Raw genomic sequence first — 19,628 nt, 5'->3', positions numbered from 1 at the left:
TTATTCATAATTTCAGCATATTTAGTTATTACCATAATTCACCATTTTCTGCAATGTATTTGTTTAAGTAGATGAATCAAGTCAATTAGAAGATATTCATCAGTGTTTTAAAGGAGTGAATGAAAGTGAATCTGAGGTGTTTAAACTGAGTAAATATTTTACCAACAACACACAAAATGCTGGTAGAACACAGCAGGCTAGGCAGCATCTATAGGGAGAAGCGCTGTCGACATTTCAGGCCGAGACGTCGACAGCACTTCTCCCTATAGATGCTGCCTAGCCTGCTGTGTTCCACCAGCATTTTGCGTGTGTAGTTGTTTGAATTTCGAGCATCTGCAGATTTCCTCGTGTTTGCTCTTTAAATATTTTACCAGCCACTTTATGACCAATTCAGACACTGTTTGGTTCTCACACACAACCATACTTAGATGTATGCGCGTGTGTCCCTGAAGAAAGATCACATAGATACAGTTGGAGATCAGAATCAGGTTTAATATCACCAGCATGTGTTGTGAAATTTGTTCACTTGGGGCGGCAGTACAATACAATACATAATAATAGAAAAAGAAAATGTGTTTTACAGTAAATTTATACATAATTTAATTAAATAAGTGGGGAAAATCAGAAATAAAAATGTAATAAGGTAGTGTTCATGGGTTCGGTGTCCACTCAGAAATCAATGGCAGAGGGGAAGAAGCTGTTTCTGAATCACTGAGTTGTGTGCCTTCAGTCTTCTGTGCTCCCTTCCTAATAGTAGCAACGAGAAGAAGGCACGTCCCGAGTGATGGGGTCCTTAATTATGGACGCCGCCTTTTTGAAGCATGCTCCTTGAAGATGTCGGCTACTGCCCGTGATGGAGCTGACTAATTTAAAAACTCTCTGTAGTTTACTTGACCCTGTACAGTAGCCCCCCACCCTCACCCCCATACCAGACAGTGATGCAGCCATTTAGAATGCTCTCCACCGTGCATTTTAGAAATTTGCAAGTGTTTTGGTGACATACTAAGTCTCTTCAAACTCCTAATGAAATATATCTGCTGGGACTGATGAACTCCATGCGTGTTCTGGATAGAGATGACTGGGCTATGATTTGAAACTACTGTTTGCATGTAGTGTAAATCATAGAATATTAAGTGTGTAATAATGTGATGCTGTAATCACTGAATAAGCCTCCTCTAGAAAAGGAGAAAAAACATACTTTTATGTACTCCAGTGAAAATAAATCAAACAAAAATTTTTCAGGACACAAGCTTTTGATTGTGGTAGATGAAAAGCTGAATATTTTTCGTGCAGTATTGTGATTGTACCATTTGTAGTCGGGAAGACTTAAGGATAGAGTGGAGGTCGTTGAAGTGTGAATATACCACACTCAAATTAGCTTCTTAAACTTTTCTTATTTATAGATTTTTTATAAATACCTTTTTAATGTCAACCCCAATGACCAATTGTGATGAAGAAACTCCAGCATATATTGGCTTTTGTTTAAAAATCTATTTCTTTTCTCCGCATTCCTTCCTGTCAGACTTTGTTTACTTCCCAATATTATCCATGCAAGCTATAGTGGAAACGTTTTCCAACAGATGTACCTCTTTGGAACCTATGTCAAGGACAACTGCAGTAGTCAAACCAGTGGCATAAAGATTGACTCTGCTATTAACAGGGTAGGGAAAAGCAGCAAAGAGGTACTTGATAGTCAGAGAGACAGATAAATGTGAGAAAGCTTCTGAGATGTCTTTGAATTGATAGAGACCATTCTCAAAGAGCAGGGTGAGCAAACAGAGGTTGTTGTCCATGTTGGTATCAACAAAGGAAGAAAGTGAATAGCAAAAGGAATTTAGTGAGTCAAATAGGAAGTTGAAAAACAGCATCTCAAGAGTTGTAATTTCAGGATTGCTCCTTATGGCATTTGCTAGTGAGTATTTTGATCAAGTTTCTGAGGATATCGCTAAGAAAATTGATGAAGGCCAAGTGGCAGAGGCAGCTTACAAGGATTTCAGAAAGGTGTTTGACAATATTCCACGTGGCAGACTGATCCAGTAGGTTAAGGCCCAAGGGTCTGTGATACAGTATATTGGAAAACTGGATCCAAAGTTGACTGGTCGGTAGAAGGTAGAGCATTGTGGTGGACTGGTCTTTATTTCTGACAAATATAACAAATGTACATGGTGGATTGAATGTGGAACTTTTGTTTGAGAAATTTAAGTGACTTGGATTGAACATACTGTAGGTGGTCTGATTAGTAAATCTGCAGAAAACAATAAAATTGTCGAACTAATGGATGGTGAATGTAAGGATACAGTTGGATGTAGATCAACTGGAACAGTGGAGCAGTGGGAGATGGAATTTAATCCAGACAAGCATGAAGTAATGCACTTTGCTCAAATTCTACCAGGGTGTTAATGGCAAGGATCTCAGGAATGCCGATGTAAGAAAGAATATTGGTGGAAGTATGCACGTCAAAGTCAAAGTTGGGTTTATTGTCATATGTGCAGGTTCGTGTATGCAAGATGCAATGAAAATATTACTTGCAGCAACATTACAGTGACATAGAATCAGATAGACAACATTCACAAGGAAAACATAAATTATATACAACTTCGACAAAAAAATGGTCCTTTTCAATGCAAAGTGGTCAAAGTAGTTATGGAGGAGGAGGAAACTAGCATCACTGGCATTTAGAGCAGCAGTGAAGGTCCTCCATCTCTGGGGTGTTCAGGGCTTCCTTCGTGTCAGTATTTACCTCTTGGTTTTCACTACTGTCAGTCATGCAAGTCCCAGGTGGAAACTCAGGAATATCATCACACTCAGACGTAGAAAGAATTGTTTCCATAACAATTTTGTTTTCCCAGTCAGGAATGTTAGCCTGAGCGGTACACCCGAACATGGAGGACCAATGGACCACTCTTAGTCTGGCTTTTAACCTATTTGCCATGGGAGACCCTATCAAAAGCCAAAGCATAAAGCCCTGACTCCAGACGACATAGCTCTCTAAGTCATTGAAGCATACAAGCTCCAGACCATAGCAAGGTAGTGATGCTTTTGGAGGCAATGTAGTTATAGTGTTGCCATACTGTAGTGCTTAGGGTTATGCAGGTTGGTTCAAGACCAAGTGATTGAAAGGAAGTTGCTGTTCTAAAATGTGGTGATGTGGAGATCTTCAATGGTGCATGTTGTCTTCTTGAGGCATTTACTCGTGTAGATGTTACCAATGGTGGGGATGAATTTGCCCATGACCTAATAGGCTGAGCCCATTCATACCTTGCTGAAAATGACAACAAAGGTAGATAGGGGTAGTGAAGAAGACATCTGATACACATACCTCTGTAGGCTAAGATATAGAGCATAATAGTTGGAATGGTACGTTGCAGCTCTATGAAACATTGCTTAGACTGCGTCTAGAGTTTTGTGTATATTTTTGGTTGTCACACTTTAAGAAGGATATGGTAGCAAAGGAGAGTGCAGAAGAGATTCATCAGAATATTGCCTGGAAAGGAAGTCTGCTCTTAGGAGAAGAAATTGATCTCACTAGAATGTAGGAGGCTGAAAGCTGAATTTATAAAGGTTTATAAAATTATGTTAGTCATGCATAGAATGAATAATCAGAATCCCTTTTCCCAGGTCCGGGGAGTCTAGAACTAGTGGCCATAGGTTTAAAGTAGAAAGGAGATCTGATGGGTATGTTTTTCATACAGAGGGTGGTGAATATGTGGGCCAAGCTGCCAGAGGTGGAGGAAAGAACAAATACAATTTTCAAGATTCAAGTTTGTTTAATGCCATTTCCTGTATTCACATGTAAGGAGGATGAAATAATTGTTACTTCAGATCCAATGCAACACAAAAAAACACAATAACAAAAAACACAATAAATGCAAGTATGTAAGGCAGTGTATATACATAAATTGATTGTATCTCCATGAAGTGTTTCCAGACTTGCAGTCCCATCTGGCTGCATCTGGTGGTAATGCATATGAGACCATCAATACTTATAGGTTAGAGGGCATTAATAACAGAAGAGGATGACCACATCAGATCCATGTGTACCTCAGAAATAATGTTAACATGACTCACTAAATATACATGAATTTGATTAATTTTTTTATTGTTGGTTTGCCTTTCTACTTTAAACCTATGGCCTCACCAGTCAGATTAATTCATGGAGTCAAAAAGATCAGATATTTTAAAAATCCTTTTGCATTTGCTTTAAATATAATGCTATACTTCTGTCCTTATCTCATCATAGTTCCTCACCCGCTATAGAACACTCACCTCACTTATCACCCATCAACATCCACACATTGCGATGTGATGAAAGATAACATGCTTTTGTGGAACCCACAGTTTTCTATTCCCAGATTCTACAAGTTGTGAGGTGGATAACAGTAACTAACCAGTTCTAGTTGATTATCTCATGGGCAACTGCTAATCAGTTGCTGATACAGGCTTGTTACATTATAAGAAAATCAAAGTGAGACTAAACTAAACCATTAAATGATTGAATGATGAAGTCATCTCCTTTCTCACCAAAATCTACACTGAGTAAAGTACTGCACTTTTACAGGTTTCATGTCAAAAAATTGTGGACTATCCCTTTAAAATCTGCCTGCAAAAATCACACCTGCTATGTTTCATTGTGCCAAAAGCAAGAACTTGCTGTACATTAGCGGGAACGCCAATGTCAGTTTTAAAACAGTTTTATACCAGGAGCCTTATGCTAGGAAGCCTCTGAATCTCACAGTTGAAGCTCATTTTCCTTTTGATACTTTCATAGTGCTGGAGTGACATACAATGCTATTTCTTCCCCAACAAAAATACATGGAGCAATTTTCAGGATAGCATGAAAAATTAAAAGTCATAGGTTACCAATAAGGGTGAAGGTAGGTGAAAAACTAAAAAAAAAGGCTGGCTTTAAAGTTGAATGATTCTGGAATTTTCTCCTAGACTTTACGGAGAATGGTGTGAAAAACAAGAAAACATCCAGTGAGTGGCAGTTCTGTACACAAAAATGCCTTGTTAAAGAGAGAAATCAGAAGAAACCAGGCATGTTCAAGCTGACTGAAAGCCAACAGTAACTCACATTACCATCCATTACAACAGTGGTGTACATAAGAGCATCTCTGAACACACAACACATTGAACCTTGAAGTAAATGGAATTCAGCAGCAGAAAACCATGAGCATACACTTAGTGGTCACTTTATTAGGTTCAGGAGGTAACTAACAAAGTAGCCATTGAGTTTATTGGTTATATTTATTGAAATCACTAGTTTTATTTCATTGCTAGTGTTTTTGATAATAACTCGTTATGACAGGATGAACACAAAAAATACATACCCTTTTCCTGCATGTTCCTAACTGTTAATTCAAAAATCCTCTTTCAACTAACTAGTAGCTGAATGCAAGCTGGGGAGAATGTCTTTCTATTTCTGTTGTTTTTTACTCTATGTTATCACACCCCTTAACAAGATATTAATACTTTCAGTTGTGCTTTTTAATTGATACTTAATTTCTTGATATTTTATTTGATCTCAATTTTTTCATTGCAGGGAGCAATATCCATCATCAATAAAATGGCTGTTCTCAAGATAGCTGCTCAGTTTTTTGAAGATCTCTTTGAGGCATTTGCTTCAGAAAGGAAATCTGGTTTGAAGAACATTCTGTACCTGATCTCACTTTGTCTTGTGTTAGGCATGGGAGCTGGTGGAATTGTTTATATTTGCCTGAAAACACTAGAGTGCAATTTCTCAGTGGCTCTAGCAGTATTTGGAACCCTTTCTGTGGTTATTCCTGGAGCTATGTTTTTTTCCAAGTATCTCAGATGCTTCATCCTGATATTCCTTATTTCATGTGGAACCAAGAAAGGCCGCAATGCCCTGATAACACTTGGTACCAGTACAGTGCTCTTTAATTGCGCCCAAAATAGCTTTCACAATTTAAAGGAATTAGTAGGGAACTTAAATTGTTTCTTGATTGGAATGCTCCCCTCTATCAAATATCTTTTGTCAAGGTACAAAGAAGTCATGGAATGGATCAGCAAACATAAAGTATCAAAAAACATTTTTGTACATATTGCAGATGATCTTAAGATTTATCATACAGTTAATGAAGATGCTATAAGAATAAAACTCAATGAAACTAGTATAAACATAGAGAACCAGGCTAAGAACATCATTTCAATGTTAAGCTTATTTTCCAGTGTTTGTAAACTTTCAATAGCTCTCATTTGTCTTTGGCTTGCTGTATTATTCACTTGGTTCTACATCAGAAGATTTTTAACTGATATCAAGTTTGAAAATAATTTTATTACAAATCAATTCCTGAAATTTGATGAAAAGCAGAAAGAAGCAGGAAAACCCCATTTGCTCCAACTAACTAAAAAAGAGAATAAAAACTTCATTAGAATCCCGGCACTATGTTTATCCAAAATGGAACTAAGAATCATGGCAAGATTCTTGGCTCCTGTCTTGAGTCACCTGTGTATTTGGATAATTCTCATAATGCTAGATTATGGAGTATATTTGCTTACAGATTCAATACGACATCACATAGACCATCTGCCTACAATAAACATTACAATGAAAGCAAAATTTTCTGTAAGTATACATACTTTTACTTTAACACAGAACAATTTTTGGTTAATTTTTGCATGGTACATTGAACTAAGGTATTTTACGCACTACACACAATATGCTGGAGGTTAGACAGCATCTACGGAAAAGAATAAACAGTCAATGTTTCAGGCCAAGACCCTTCTTCAGGACTGAGAAGGAAGGGGGGGGAGATGCCAGAATAAAAAGGTAGGGGCAGAGAAAAGGGGCTAGCTGGAAGATGATAGGTGAAGCCAGGTGGGTGGGAAAAGTCAAGGGCTGGAGAAGAAAGAATCTGATAGGAGAGGAGAGTAAACTGTAAGGAAAAGGGAAGGAGCAAGGAACCCAGGGGGAAGAGTTAGGTAGGTGAGAAGAAGTAAAATGACAGAGTGGGGAACAGATGTAGTGGGAGTTTGCTTACTGGAAGGAGAAATCAATATTCATGCCATCAGTTTGGTGGATACCTAGATGGAATATAAGCTATTTTAAAACCATGAAAGCATTTTTAAATGGGCATTGCAAGATGCAAAGGCAAGATTCTCTTCCCCTACTGTCATTAGTCTATCCATTCATTAAAGTGAGATTGGAAGGACATAACCTCTTCGCAGGGTCTGTGGCAAATGGTGGGTGAACCATGACAACACTGGCCAGAATGATCACTTCATTCTCTGTGTGGAGACAAGTTCCAGTTTTCATACAAATAAAACACCTTGTGTTATGTAGCATTATTATCATGCTAAATGGGATCGAATCAGAACAAATCTGACAGCTCGAAACTAAGCATCTGTAAGGCACTGTAAACAAAAAGCAGCAGTAGATAGGTGCACCACCGTAATTTGTAAGCTTGTGACTCCTTATATCTCTCAATCTACCATTACCATCTAATCTGAAATTCAGCCTTGTTAAATGGGCTGTACAGACCTAAGCAGTCTTGAAACCAGCTGGTCAGGTCAAAGCTCTGCATCCTCCCTCATCCGGTCATTCAAAAAGGAATGCACTCTTCTCATTGTTACCATCAGAGAGAGATACATGAGCCTGAAGACAAACACTCAACATTTTAGGAACAGCTTCTTTTCCTCCACTATCATATTTCAGAATGGACAATGAATTATGAACAACACTGTACCTTACTATTTTTGTTCTCTTTTTGCACTGCATATTTATTTTTATTTATACTGTACATTTCCCATTAGAATTTATAGCGTATTTTACGTATTACACTGTATTTCTGCTGCAAAACAACAAATTCCATGACATATGTCAGTGATAATGAATCTGACTCTGATTCAGCATCTAGGGAGACAACAGAATTAAGGTTTGTATAATAGTTCATGGACAATAAAGAAAGGAGGTGTAGGCAGTGTGGCCATTGTGTGAGTGAGGTAGTGTTAGAGTGGTCCAGCATTGACTCAACAGGCTTAAGAGAGAACAGGCAGATGTTATAAGTAAGTTTCTAGTAAGCTTTTTATTCCATTAGTACATGACTAGAGCTATGGGAACTCTGGGAGACCTCCAATCTCCCTCATAACTGCATCTGCACAAAATGCTTCGAGCTACAGCTCCTTAGAGACTGCTAACGAACTACAACAGTAGCTCAATGCACTCCGTGCAGATGCAGCTCTTTATACAGATGACCTTTGCCTCATGGGAAAATGAGGAGGTGATAGATAGGAGCTTGTGGTGAACTACATATACCTGTCTGGACATGCCCCCTGCTGACTGCTCCTGTGGCTCCTCCCACAGACCCCTGTATAAAGGCAATCAAGGTCTGAGCCCGGCCTCTCAGTCTCCAGGATGTAGTATGGTGGTCACTCACTGCTTGTTCCTTCTTCCAGTCAATAAAAGCCGATATCTCGCCTTACGTCTCAGAGTGAGTTATTGATAGTGCATCAGAGCTACAGGGAGGTGGTTACCCCTAAGTTGCAGGAGGCAGGACCCTGGGTCTGTCAAGAGAACAAAAGGGAATAGACAGCCAGTGCAGAGAGCCCCTGTGGCCATTCCCCTCAATAATACTATTGGGGGAGGAGGTTATGAGCTACCAGGGGAGAGCCACAGCAAACGATTCTCTGGTGCTGAGTCTGGCTTTGTGGCTCAGAAGGGAAGGGAGAGAAGAGGAGTGCAGTAGTTACAGGGGATCTATAATTAGCAGAGCAGGAAGCAGATTCTGTATACATGAAAGAGACCCAGATGGGATGTTGCCTCCCAGGTGCTAGGGTTAGGGATGTCTCGGATTGGGTTCATGGCATTCTAAAGCGGAAGGGTAAACAGCTGGTACATATTGGTACCAATGACATTTGTATGTTGGAAAAGGAAGGAGGTCCTGAAGAGAGAATATAGGGGGTGAGCAGAAAGCCAAATAGCAAGACCTCCAGGATAATAATCTCAGGATTGCTCCCTCTGCCACGAGGGTAAGAATAGGATGGTTTGGCACATGCATATGTTTCTGAGGAACTAGTGCAGGGGGCAGGGCTTCTGGGTCATTGCGATCTCTTCTGGGGAAGATATGACCTGTACAAAAAGTACAGGTTACACTGAACCCAAGGGGGAAAATATCTTTGCCAGCATGTTTGCCAGAGCAATTGGAGAGGGCTTAAACCAATTTGGCAGGGGTATGGGAACCAGACTGATAGAGCTGAGGATAGGATAGTTGGTATACAAGTCAATGCAGTGTGTAGTGAGACTGTGAAGAAGGACAGGCAGATGATAGAGCAAAATTGAGTCAGCGGGATGAATTAAAGTGCAACAGAGGTTCACAATCAAAAATGGTGATGAATACACAATTGAAGGTTTTATTTTTGGAAGCATACAGTATGCAGAATAAGGTAGATTATCCTCTAATGCAGTTAGAGATTGGGAGGTATGATGTTATGGGCATCTCTGAGTTGTGGCTGAAAGATCATAGTTAGGAGCTTAACATCCAAGGATGTATCAAAAAGACAGGCAGGTAGGCAGAGGGAGTGACTCAGTAAAAAAATTAAATCAAATCCATGAAAAGAGGTGACATATAATCAGAAGATGTGGAATCTTTGTGGGTACAGTTGTCTGCAAGAGTAGAAAGACCCTGATGCAAATTATATACTGTCCTCTGAACAGTTGCCACAATGTGGGCTATAAATTACAATGAAAGACAGAAAAGGCATGTAAAAAGGGCAATGTTGCAATAATGGGAGATTTTAATATGCAGGTAGATTGGGAAAATCAGGTTGATGCTGGATTACAAGAAAGGGAATTTGTAGAATGCCTAAGACAGCTTGTGGTTGAGCCCACTAGTCCAGAGCAACTCTGCATTGGGTGTCATGTAATGAAACAGATTTGATTAGGGAACTTAAGGTAAAGGAACCTTTAGGAGGTGTGATCATAATATGGTAGAATTCACCCAGCAATCTGAGAAGGAGAAGCTAAAATCAGATGTATCAGTATTGCAGTGGAGTAAAGGGAATTACAGAGGCACAAGAGAGGAGCTGGCCAAAGCTGATTAGAAGGGGTCACTAGTCTGGATGACACCAGAACACCAGTGGCTGGTGTTTCTGAATGATATTTGGAAGGCACAGGAAAGGTACACCCCAAAGATGAAGAAATATTTTAGAGTGAGGATGACACAAACATGGCTAACAAGGGATGTCAAAGATAGCATGAAAGCAAAAGAAAGGACATATAATATAGCAAAAAAGATTGGGAAAGTAGAGGATTGAGAAGCTTTTAAAAACCTACAGAAGTAACTGAAAACACTATAGAGAAAAGATGAAATCTGAAGGTAAGCCAGCCAATAATATAAAAGAGGACTCAAAAACTGTTTCAGATATATAAAGAGTAAAAGAGAGATGAGAATGCATATTAGGCCACTGGAGAAATAGTAATGGGGAGGGGGCAAAGAAGATGTAGATGAACTGAATACTCTAAGTATTTTGCATCATTCTTTACTGTGGAAGATCCCAGCAAAATGCCATGAATGCAAGAGTGTCGGGGGCAGAAGTGAGTGTCGATGCTCTTACTAAGGAGAAGATGCTTGGGAAGCTGAAAAGTCTGAAGGTGGATATATCACCTGCATCATATGGACTACACCCCAGAGATCTAAAGGAGGTAGCTGAAGAGATCATGGAGGCATTAGTAATGATCTTTCAAGAATTCCTAGATTCTTGAATCATTCTGAAGGACTGGAAAATTGCACATGTCACTCTACTCTTTAAGAAGGAAGGGAGATTGTAAAGAGGAAATGATAAGCCAGTTAGCTTGACTTTAATTGGAAATATGGTGGAGTCTACTACTCAGGATGAGGTTTTGGAGTACTTAGAGGCACATAATAAAATAGGCCAAAATCAGCATAGTTTTCTAAAGAAGAAATCCTGTCTTACAAATCTGTTGAATTCTTTGAGGAAATAACAGGCAGGATTGACAAAGGAGAGTCAGTGGATGTTGTTATTTGGATTTTCAGAAGGCCTTTACAAGCTGCTTACATGAGATTCTTAACAAGATAAGTGCTCATAGTATTACAGGTAAGGTACTAGCAAGGACAGAAGACTGGCTGACTGGCAGGAGGCAGAGAATGGGAATAAAGGGGGCTGTTCTGGTTAGCTGCAAATGACTAGTGGGTGTCACAGGGGTCATGTTGGGACTGCTTCTTTTCACATTATACTGGATGTCAATGATTTGGATAAAGGAATAGATGGCTTTGTGGCCGAGTTTGCAGATGATATGAAGGTGTGTGGAGGGGCAGGTAGTGTTGAGGAAGCAGGGTGTCTGCAGAAGGACTTGGACAGACTGGGAGAATGGGCAAAGAAGTGGCAGCTGGAATATAGTAGTGTAAAAGAAATGTATAGTCATGCACTTTTGCAGAAGGAATAAAGGCATGGACTATTTTCTAAACAGGGAGATAACTCAACAATCAGAAGTTCAAAGAGACTTTGGTGTCTTCATGAAGGACTCCCTAAAGGTTAACTTGCAAGTGGAGTAGGGGGTGAGGAAGGCAAATAAAATGTTTGCATTCATTTCAAGAACACGAGAATACAAAAGCAGGGGTGTAATGCTAAGGCTTTATAAGGCATTGGGCGACTGCATTTGGAGTATTGTGAGCAGTTTTGGGCCTCTTATCTAAGAAAAGATGTGCTGTTGTTGGAAAGGGCCTGGAGAAGGTTCATGAGAATGATCCCAGGAAAGAAAGGGTTAACATATGAGGAGCATTTGTTGGCTCTGGGCCTGTGCTCACTGGAGTTCAGAAGAATGAAGGTGGATATCATTGAAGCCCATCGAATATTGCAAGGCGTAGACAGAGTGGATGTGGAGAGGGTGTTTCCTATAGTAGGGGAGCCTAGGACCAGAGGACACAGTCTCAGAATTGAGGAATGTCTATTTAGAACAGAGATGAGGAAACATTTCTCTAGGCAGAGCATAGTGAATTTGTGGAATTCATTGCCACAGTCGGCTGTGCAGGCCAAATCATTTGGTACATTTAAGGTGGAGGTTAATAGGTTATTGATTAATCAATGCCTCAAAGGTTATATGGAGAAGGCAGGAGAATGGGGTTGAGAGGGACAATAAATCAGCCATGATGGAATGGTGAAGCAGATTCAATGGACCGAATAGCCTAAATCTGCTCCCATGTCTTATGGTCTTAAAGCAATATCCCATCTACAGCAAGAAGAACAGCTAAACCACTACAATAGAGCTGCAACCTTAGCTTCTACCTGGCAATGTAGAAATTATCAGCTGCCCAAACACGGCACAATATAAGCTCAACCATTGAAGCCTGACATTGGAAGATATCCTTGATTGCAATATCAAGTGGTACTTACTCACCAATACCCAGCTCATCAAAACTTCGTTTTGGCTTCCTAAGAATCATTTGTTTCCAACCCACATCACAGTTGTGGTCTAACACGGACTACATGTCTAAACTGCAGGGCTGAGGTGAAATGTAGTTGCCCTTGACATCAAGTCAGTTTTTGACCAAATCAAGCATCAAAGAATTCTGTGGGGTCAAAAGATATTGAGAGGACAATACTCAAGTAGCCAGGCGGCATACCTTGCACAAACCAAGATAGCGGTTATTGGAGGAGAATCATTCTAGCTACAAGTAACTTTTAGAGTTTCCTAGGCACAACTGTCATCGTTGTTTCATTTATGGCCTTTCTTCCACCATAAGGTCAGAAGTGGAGATGTTTGCTTAAGAATGCACAACATTCAATTCCATGCATAACTACAGAATATAAAACTATCCATTTCAATTAAAGCAAAGCCAAGTCAAGATTCAGATAGAGGCTAGTAAGTGGCAAGTAACATACCACTGCTTTATCTGTAACATACCTGTGCTTTTTCTCTTTCAACATCACCTCCCAGCTCCTCACGTCATTTCCCCCCTCCCTACCCACCTACCTTCCCCTCACCTGCTTTCACCTATTGCTTACCAGTTGTACCCCTTCCCCTTCCCCCAGATCCTGTCTTCTTTTCCCTTCCTTTCCAGTCCTGATGAAGTGCCTCAGCCCGAAAGTTGACAGTTCATTCCTCTCTATGGATGCTGCCTGAGCTGCTGAGTTCCTCCAGCATGTTGCATGTGTTACCTGACAGTGTTGATCTCTAACAACCTTAAACAATATTTAGTGGCAGATATCATTGCAAAATTTCACCACCATTACCATCCATCATTGAACAGAAACTCAACTGGACAAGGCACGTGATTGGCCGTGTTGTTCAAAGGTCAGGTTGTGTGCCACCCCCAAAACCTTTCCATGATCTACAATGCAGGAGCACGATAGAATACTTACCACTTGTTGAGATGGATATGCAGTAACATTACTGAATAGCTTGGCAATCCAGGACAAAGCAACCAGCAAGATGGTACATTGTCAGCCACCCTAAGCATTTATTCCCTTTTCAACTGTGGCTGCAGTGCATGCCACCTATAAAATGTACAGCAGTTACTTTCCAAGGCTTCTCCATTCGCATAGAACATAGAATAAGACAGCACAGAAACAGGCCCTACAGCCCACAATATTGTGCTGAACCAGCCTAAACGCAAATCATAAGACCCAAACGCTAAACTCTCCAACCTACATAATGTTCATATCCCTCCATCTTCTTCACATTTGTGTGCCTATCTAAAAGTCTCTTAACAGCCTCTAATGTATTTGCCTCTGCCACCATACCAAGCAGTGCATTCCAGACATCCACGATTCTCTAAGTAAAACACCTATCCCTCACATCCCCTGTGAACCAGCCCCCTCTCACTTTCAATGCACATCCTCTGGACCTGCCCTGGAAAGCAGATACTTCCTGTCCACTCTATCTATGTCACTCTAGTCTTGTAAACCTCTCCCCTCAGCCTCCATAACTCATGATAGCACATGCCCTCTAAACCAGGCAGCATCCTGGTAAATCTCTTCTGCACCCTCTCCGACGTCTCAACATCCTTCCTAGAATGTGTCTAAGTTCTGCCATCCCAAAATCTCTGAGCTCCACCACTAGGAAGACAAGAGAGGCCAGTGCATGAGACCAGACCACCTGCTGGTTCCCCGCCATGGAACATTAGCAATTGGTCACCAAGATTTCCTCAAGGGCATATTTGGATGGAAATTTGCCCACAATCCTACGTGCCAAAAACTGATTTTATTTCGTAAAAAATTACGCGTTTACAAGTGTATCGGTCATCAGTTTTATATCATTTATATTTTAAAATGTGAATTAGAAGAGTAGTTACAGTTTAACTTTTGGTTATGTAAGGCTTTTCTATATCGCTAATATTGATTTTAAAACAACAGCAATTATAATGTAATTGATGGCTGAAAAGATCTCCTTAGAATTGCAGAATAATAAGATATAACAAGATGTAGAAAGGGAAGCAATTTTATAAAAGAATTACAGAAAGATGCATAAACAATGCAAAAAATAATTGAAATATAATGAAATGGCAGTAAAATTAAACAAATAATTTGTGACTGTTTTTAAGATGACACATAAACCCTCTTAAAAGTGGTTGAGGTGATGGCATGAGCAAAATAATAAAAAAAAAATCAGGTAAATTAAGGAGTCTGAAAGTTAGTAAATCCCTAGCATCTGATGGACTGAAAACTGAAGCTGTGGAGGTAGCTGTGGAGGTAATGAATGCAATTTATAAACTCAAAAGATTCGGCAGATGCTGAAAATGAAGATGATGAAAAATACACCCTCGGTCATCTATAAATTTGCTAATCAGTGGTAAAATCTCAGATGGAGACAAGAGGGCGTGCAGGAGCGAGATATACCATTTAGTGGAGCGGTGTCGCAGAAACAACCTGGCATTCAACATCCGTAAGATGAAAGAGCTGATTGTGGACTTCAGGAAGGGTAAGGTGAAGGAACACATACTAATCCTCATAGAGGGATCAGAAGTGGAGAGAGTGAGCAGTTTCAAGTTCCTGGGTGTCAAGTTCTCTGAGGATCCAGCCTGGTCCCAACACATCAATACAGCTATAAGGAAGGCAAGACAGCAGCTATATTTCATTAGGAGTTTGAAAAGATTTGATATGTCAGCAGAAACACTGAAAAACTTCTATAGATGTACTATGGAGAGCATTCTGACTGTCTGATATGGGGTGGGGGGGACGCGGAAAGAACAGGATGGAAAGAAACTACAGAGGGTCCTAAATTTAGTCGGCTCCAACTTAAGTACCAGCCTACAATGTACCCAGGACACCTTCAAGGAGCAATGTCTCAGAAAGGCAGCCTCCATTATTAAGGACACGCAGCCCATGGGGCATATCCATTTCTCATTGTTCCCGTCAGGTAGGAGGTACTGAAGGCTGAAGGCACACACTCAGCAATTCAGAAACAGCTTCTTCCCCTCTGCCATCTGATTCCTAAATGGACATTGAACCCATGAACACTACCTCACTTTTTAAATATATATTATTTCTGTTGTTGCATGATTCTTAATCTATTCAATACAGTATATATATACAATAATTGATTTATTTATCTATTTGCTTTTCTTCTATATTATGTATTGCATTGAACTGCTGCTGCTAAGTTAACAAATTTTATGTCCCATGCCACCAATAATAAGCCTGATACTGATTCTGAAAATGCTGGAGGAATCAGAATCACTGACTTAATTACTTACCACCATTTGTCTTTGGCATGTAGGGCAAAAATGATGGTCCTCCATCCGTCTGTCCATGATGTTGCACACAGATATAGAAGGATTCTTCGTTGCTGACTCCATAGAGAGGAGATGAACCCCTGAAACTGGAGGACTGGTGGACCACTGTTAGTCTGGCCTCTACTCTTTGTCTTGTTTAGCATGGGTGTCCCTACCAAGAGCTAAAGTAAAAGGCTCTGACTCTAGTCAATATAGCTCTCCAGGTCACTGAGCACACAAGCCTCTAAACCCTATGACACAGTAGTTATCCTCTTGGAGGAATCAGAATGTGGTTTAATATCACTGGCACACAGTATGTCATTAAATACATTGCTTTGCAGCAGCAGTACATTGCAATACACAATAAAAACCTATAAATTCCAATATACACATGTACATATATACATACATACATATATATAGATAGCTAGATACATATTTTATATTAATTAATTAAGTAGTGCAAAAGGAGAGTAAGAAAAGAATAAATAGTGAGATAGTATACATGGGTTCATAATCCTTTCAGAAAACTGATGGTGGTGGGGAAGAAGCTATTCTTAAAACATTAAGTGTGTGTGTTCAGGCTCCCATACCTCCTCCTTGTAACAATGAGAAGTGGAACTCAGCAGGTCAGGCAGCAGATATGGAGGAGGAATGAAGAGCCAACGTTTTGGGCTGAGTCCCTTTATTAGCACATCTTTACTTCCTCTCCATAGATTCAACTTAGTATTTTTGTGTAAATAGTTGCCACAGATTGGAAAGTAGTTCATGTAATCCTGCTGTTTAAGAAAGGAGGAAGAAATCAGTCAGACCAGTTGACCAGATAAATGAAGAGGCGAGCGAAGGTGAAGTGATTTTGAGAGAGGAACCATGCAGGTACACTGTGAAATATCGACGTACTTGGAGATGGAGCTGTGTTTGTTGGAGTGAACAATTCGGAGGGGAGCAGCTGAGGCAGAAGAATTCAGTTGCCCGTCCAACTAACCTAGGTGCGAGGTTGGAGCAGCTTCTTCAGCAGCAAAATCTAGGCATGAAGCAAATCGCTGGGCAGTGTGTTCTAACTCAAAGCAATCCGTCGCAGCGGAGCCCAAGTCCTAATGTGAGGTACGATTCACTGTTCAGACAATTTAAACACCATCTCAGATAGACTGGGGGACACTCCCTCCACAATGCTGAGGGTGTGAGACTGCCCCGGCTGCAGTGATTTGCCCCGCTAATATGATGAACTGAGTATCGAGGCTTTGGGTTACTCCAGGGATTTGGATCTAAGGATTTGATTTGGTTCAGAATGTTGTTGCTGTTGCTCGCTCCTATTGTTTGCATGACTTGTGATTTTTCCCCCTTTCTCTGTACAATGGGGGTTGGTCTTTTTTTTAATTGTTTTTTTTCAGGTTTCTTGCTTTGCATCTGCATATAAGCAGCTTGTATAATTTATACATACTTTGATAATAAATATACTTTGAATCCTGAATTTTGAACATCACTGACAGGGTACAAAATGCTAAAATATATAATTAAGGAAATGGCAACTGGGCCCTTTGAAAAATGGTGAAATATTTGGACAGAGTTAATTAGGATTCATCAATGAAGACATATTTGACAAACCTAATAGATCTTTTTTGAAATCGTAACCAGCAGAATAAAGGAGAAATGAAAGACGTGATGCATTTGGACTGCTAGAGCACTTAATAAGTTGTGGATAATAAGATTATTAAACAAAAGTAGGGCATATGGGATTGTGGGGTGCTGTATACTGATGAGAATTGAGGTTTCATTAATGAACTGAAAACAGAGAGGAAATAATTGAGTCCAGAAGATCATACGACATACTACCTCACCAGCATCATTTTCCAGTGGCTCAGTATCAACTCTCACCTCCCTTTTACTCTTTATATAAATGAAAAAACTTTTAGTATCCTGCTTTATATTATTGGCTAGTCTTCCCTCATATTTCATCTTTTCTGTTCCTATAACTTTTTTGATTATCTTTTGTTGAATTTTAAAAGCTTCCCAGTCATCCAACTTCCCACTCACTGTTGCTACCTTTTATGCCCTTTCATTGGTTTTATACAGTCTTTAACTTCCTTTGTCAGCTACAGTTGCCTACCCTTGCCATCTGAGAACTTCTTCCTCTGTGGGACGTTTCTACCCTGCGCCTTGTAAACTATTCCTAGAAACTTCAGCCATCTCTGCTCTGCTGTCATCCCCGCCAGTATCCTCCTCCAATCCACCTGGGCAAGCTCTTCTCTCATGCCGCTGTAATTCCCTTTATTCCGTTGCAATACTGATACAGGTGACTTAAGCTCCTCCTTCTAAAAATTACAGTATGAATTCAATCATATTATGATCACTATCTCCTCAGGGTTCCTTCACATTAAGCTCCCTAATAAGATCTGGGTTATTACACAACACCCAATCTAAGATAGACTTTTCCCGAGTAGACTCAAGCACAAGCTGCTCTAAAAAGCCATCTCTCAGGCATTCAACAAATTCCCTCTCTTGCAATTTGACACCAACCTGATTTTCCAATCCTGTGAGTCATCTTTGGGTTGGGGCACTGCGTATAATGGGTGTCCTGGGGATCAGCTGTTCACAACAGATTTCAAAGATTGGAAGAACTGAGATTTCAGACTTAGGTCTGCTCTAGCCTTCAAACCATTCCACCTATCCCATCATCCTATGACACCCACCATCCTGAATCTGCAGACCAACACTTAGCTGACTTTCTTTGTAAGATCGCCTTCATCAAAACATTTGTTCATTGATGCTTTGGGCAATGTGTACTATTGAAGTTTAAAATAATGGAACTCCAAAGAAATTTTGCATTGGCCTGCCACATTCTAACACACCTTAAACTCAACCTATCGGTTACTGGACCATCCTTTTTTTGCATTAAGTAGTTATCTCTTTGTTTTTTTTTAACAGAAATATACCACAACCCTTTATATTTTCAAAACCACTGAGGAAGATGAAGAGACCTTTTCATCTGACATTCACTTATCTAAAGATGCCTGCATCCTTAAACCAACGGATTCCATGAGCAAGTTATGGATTCTACTTGTTGTACTATTAGCCATCTTATTATTACTCACTTTACTTTCGGCAAAGCTTACAATATTGAAAATTTTCATTTTGTCATCATTTTATAAAGAGACTGAGGAGAAACGTGTGCGATTTTTGCATGAAAAAATTTTACAGAAAAGACGCTTGGTCAAATTATTCAATATAGAGGAAGTACAGTATCCTGCAGCTAACATGGTAAGAAGCAAATTATAACATAAATCTAAATATTATATATCTTTTTAATTTTTTATTGAGTTTTCAAATGATTACAGAAAGAAAAAAAAATTAACTACCCTTCCCCCCTCCCCTTAACATCCCTATATAAGGAAAGAAAAAAGAAAGAGTGCCTGAATATAGGAAGATCCCCACTTGCTCCGTGGAGTTCATAATAACTTTAGTACATATATTTATTTATTTCCCCAAATAACCAATTATTTTATCTTCGTAGCTCCTATATATTTAATCCTGTCTTTTGTAAATAAGGGTGCCAATTTTTCAAAAATGTTTCATATTTATCTCTTAAATTATAAGTATTTTTTCAAATGGAATACAGCTGGAAATTTCATTCTTCCAATGATCTATAGAAGTATGAATCCGATTTCCAAGTAACTACAATAGCCTTTTTGGCTACTGCCAGTGCAATTTTTATGAATTTTTTCTGATATTTATTCAATTTGGGTTTCGGTTTTATCCCTTCAATATCACCTAATAAAAATAATATTGGGTTATGCACAAGTTGTGCTCCAATAATTTGTTCCAGTAAAACTCTTAAAATTGTCCAAAAAGGTTGAATTTTAGAACAAGACCAAGTAGAATGTTAAAAAGTACCGATTTCTTGGTTACATCGGAAACACTGATCAGATAAATTTGGGT

General features: G+C 39.6%; 1 protein-coding gene across 1 annotated transcript in view; it reads left to right on the top strand.

Annotated features, from left to right (window-relative positions):
* The window catches only part of LOC132402448 (dendritic cell-specific transmembrane protein), a 59,265-nt gene that overhangs the window by 17,031 nt on the left and 22,606 nt on the right, over positions 1-19,628 (top strand). Inside the window, exons 2-3 of the mRNA XM_059985329.1 lie at positions 5,543-6,589; positions 18,618-18,950. Of these exons, the coding sequence (XP_059841312.1) occupies positions 5,543-6,589; positions 18,618-18,950 (1,380 nt within the window). The remainder of the gene's footprint in view (positions 1-5,542; positions 6,590-18,617; positions 18,951-19,628) is intronic.

This window comes from Hypanus sabinus, chromosome 1, assembly GCF_030144855.1.
Source record: "Hypanus sabinus isolate sHypSab1 chromosome 1, sHypSab1.hap1, whole genome shotgun sequence".
Lineage (NCBI taxonomy): Eukaryota > Metazoa > Chordata > Chondrichthyes > Myliobatiformes > Dasyatidae > Hypanus > Hypanus sabinus.
The sequence above is the reverse complement of the archived record's forward strand: the minus strand, read 5'-3'. Positions and strand labels throughout refer to the sequence as shown.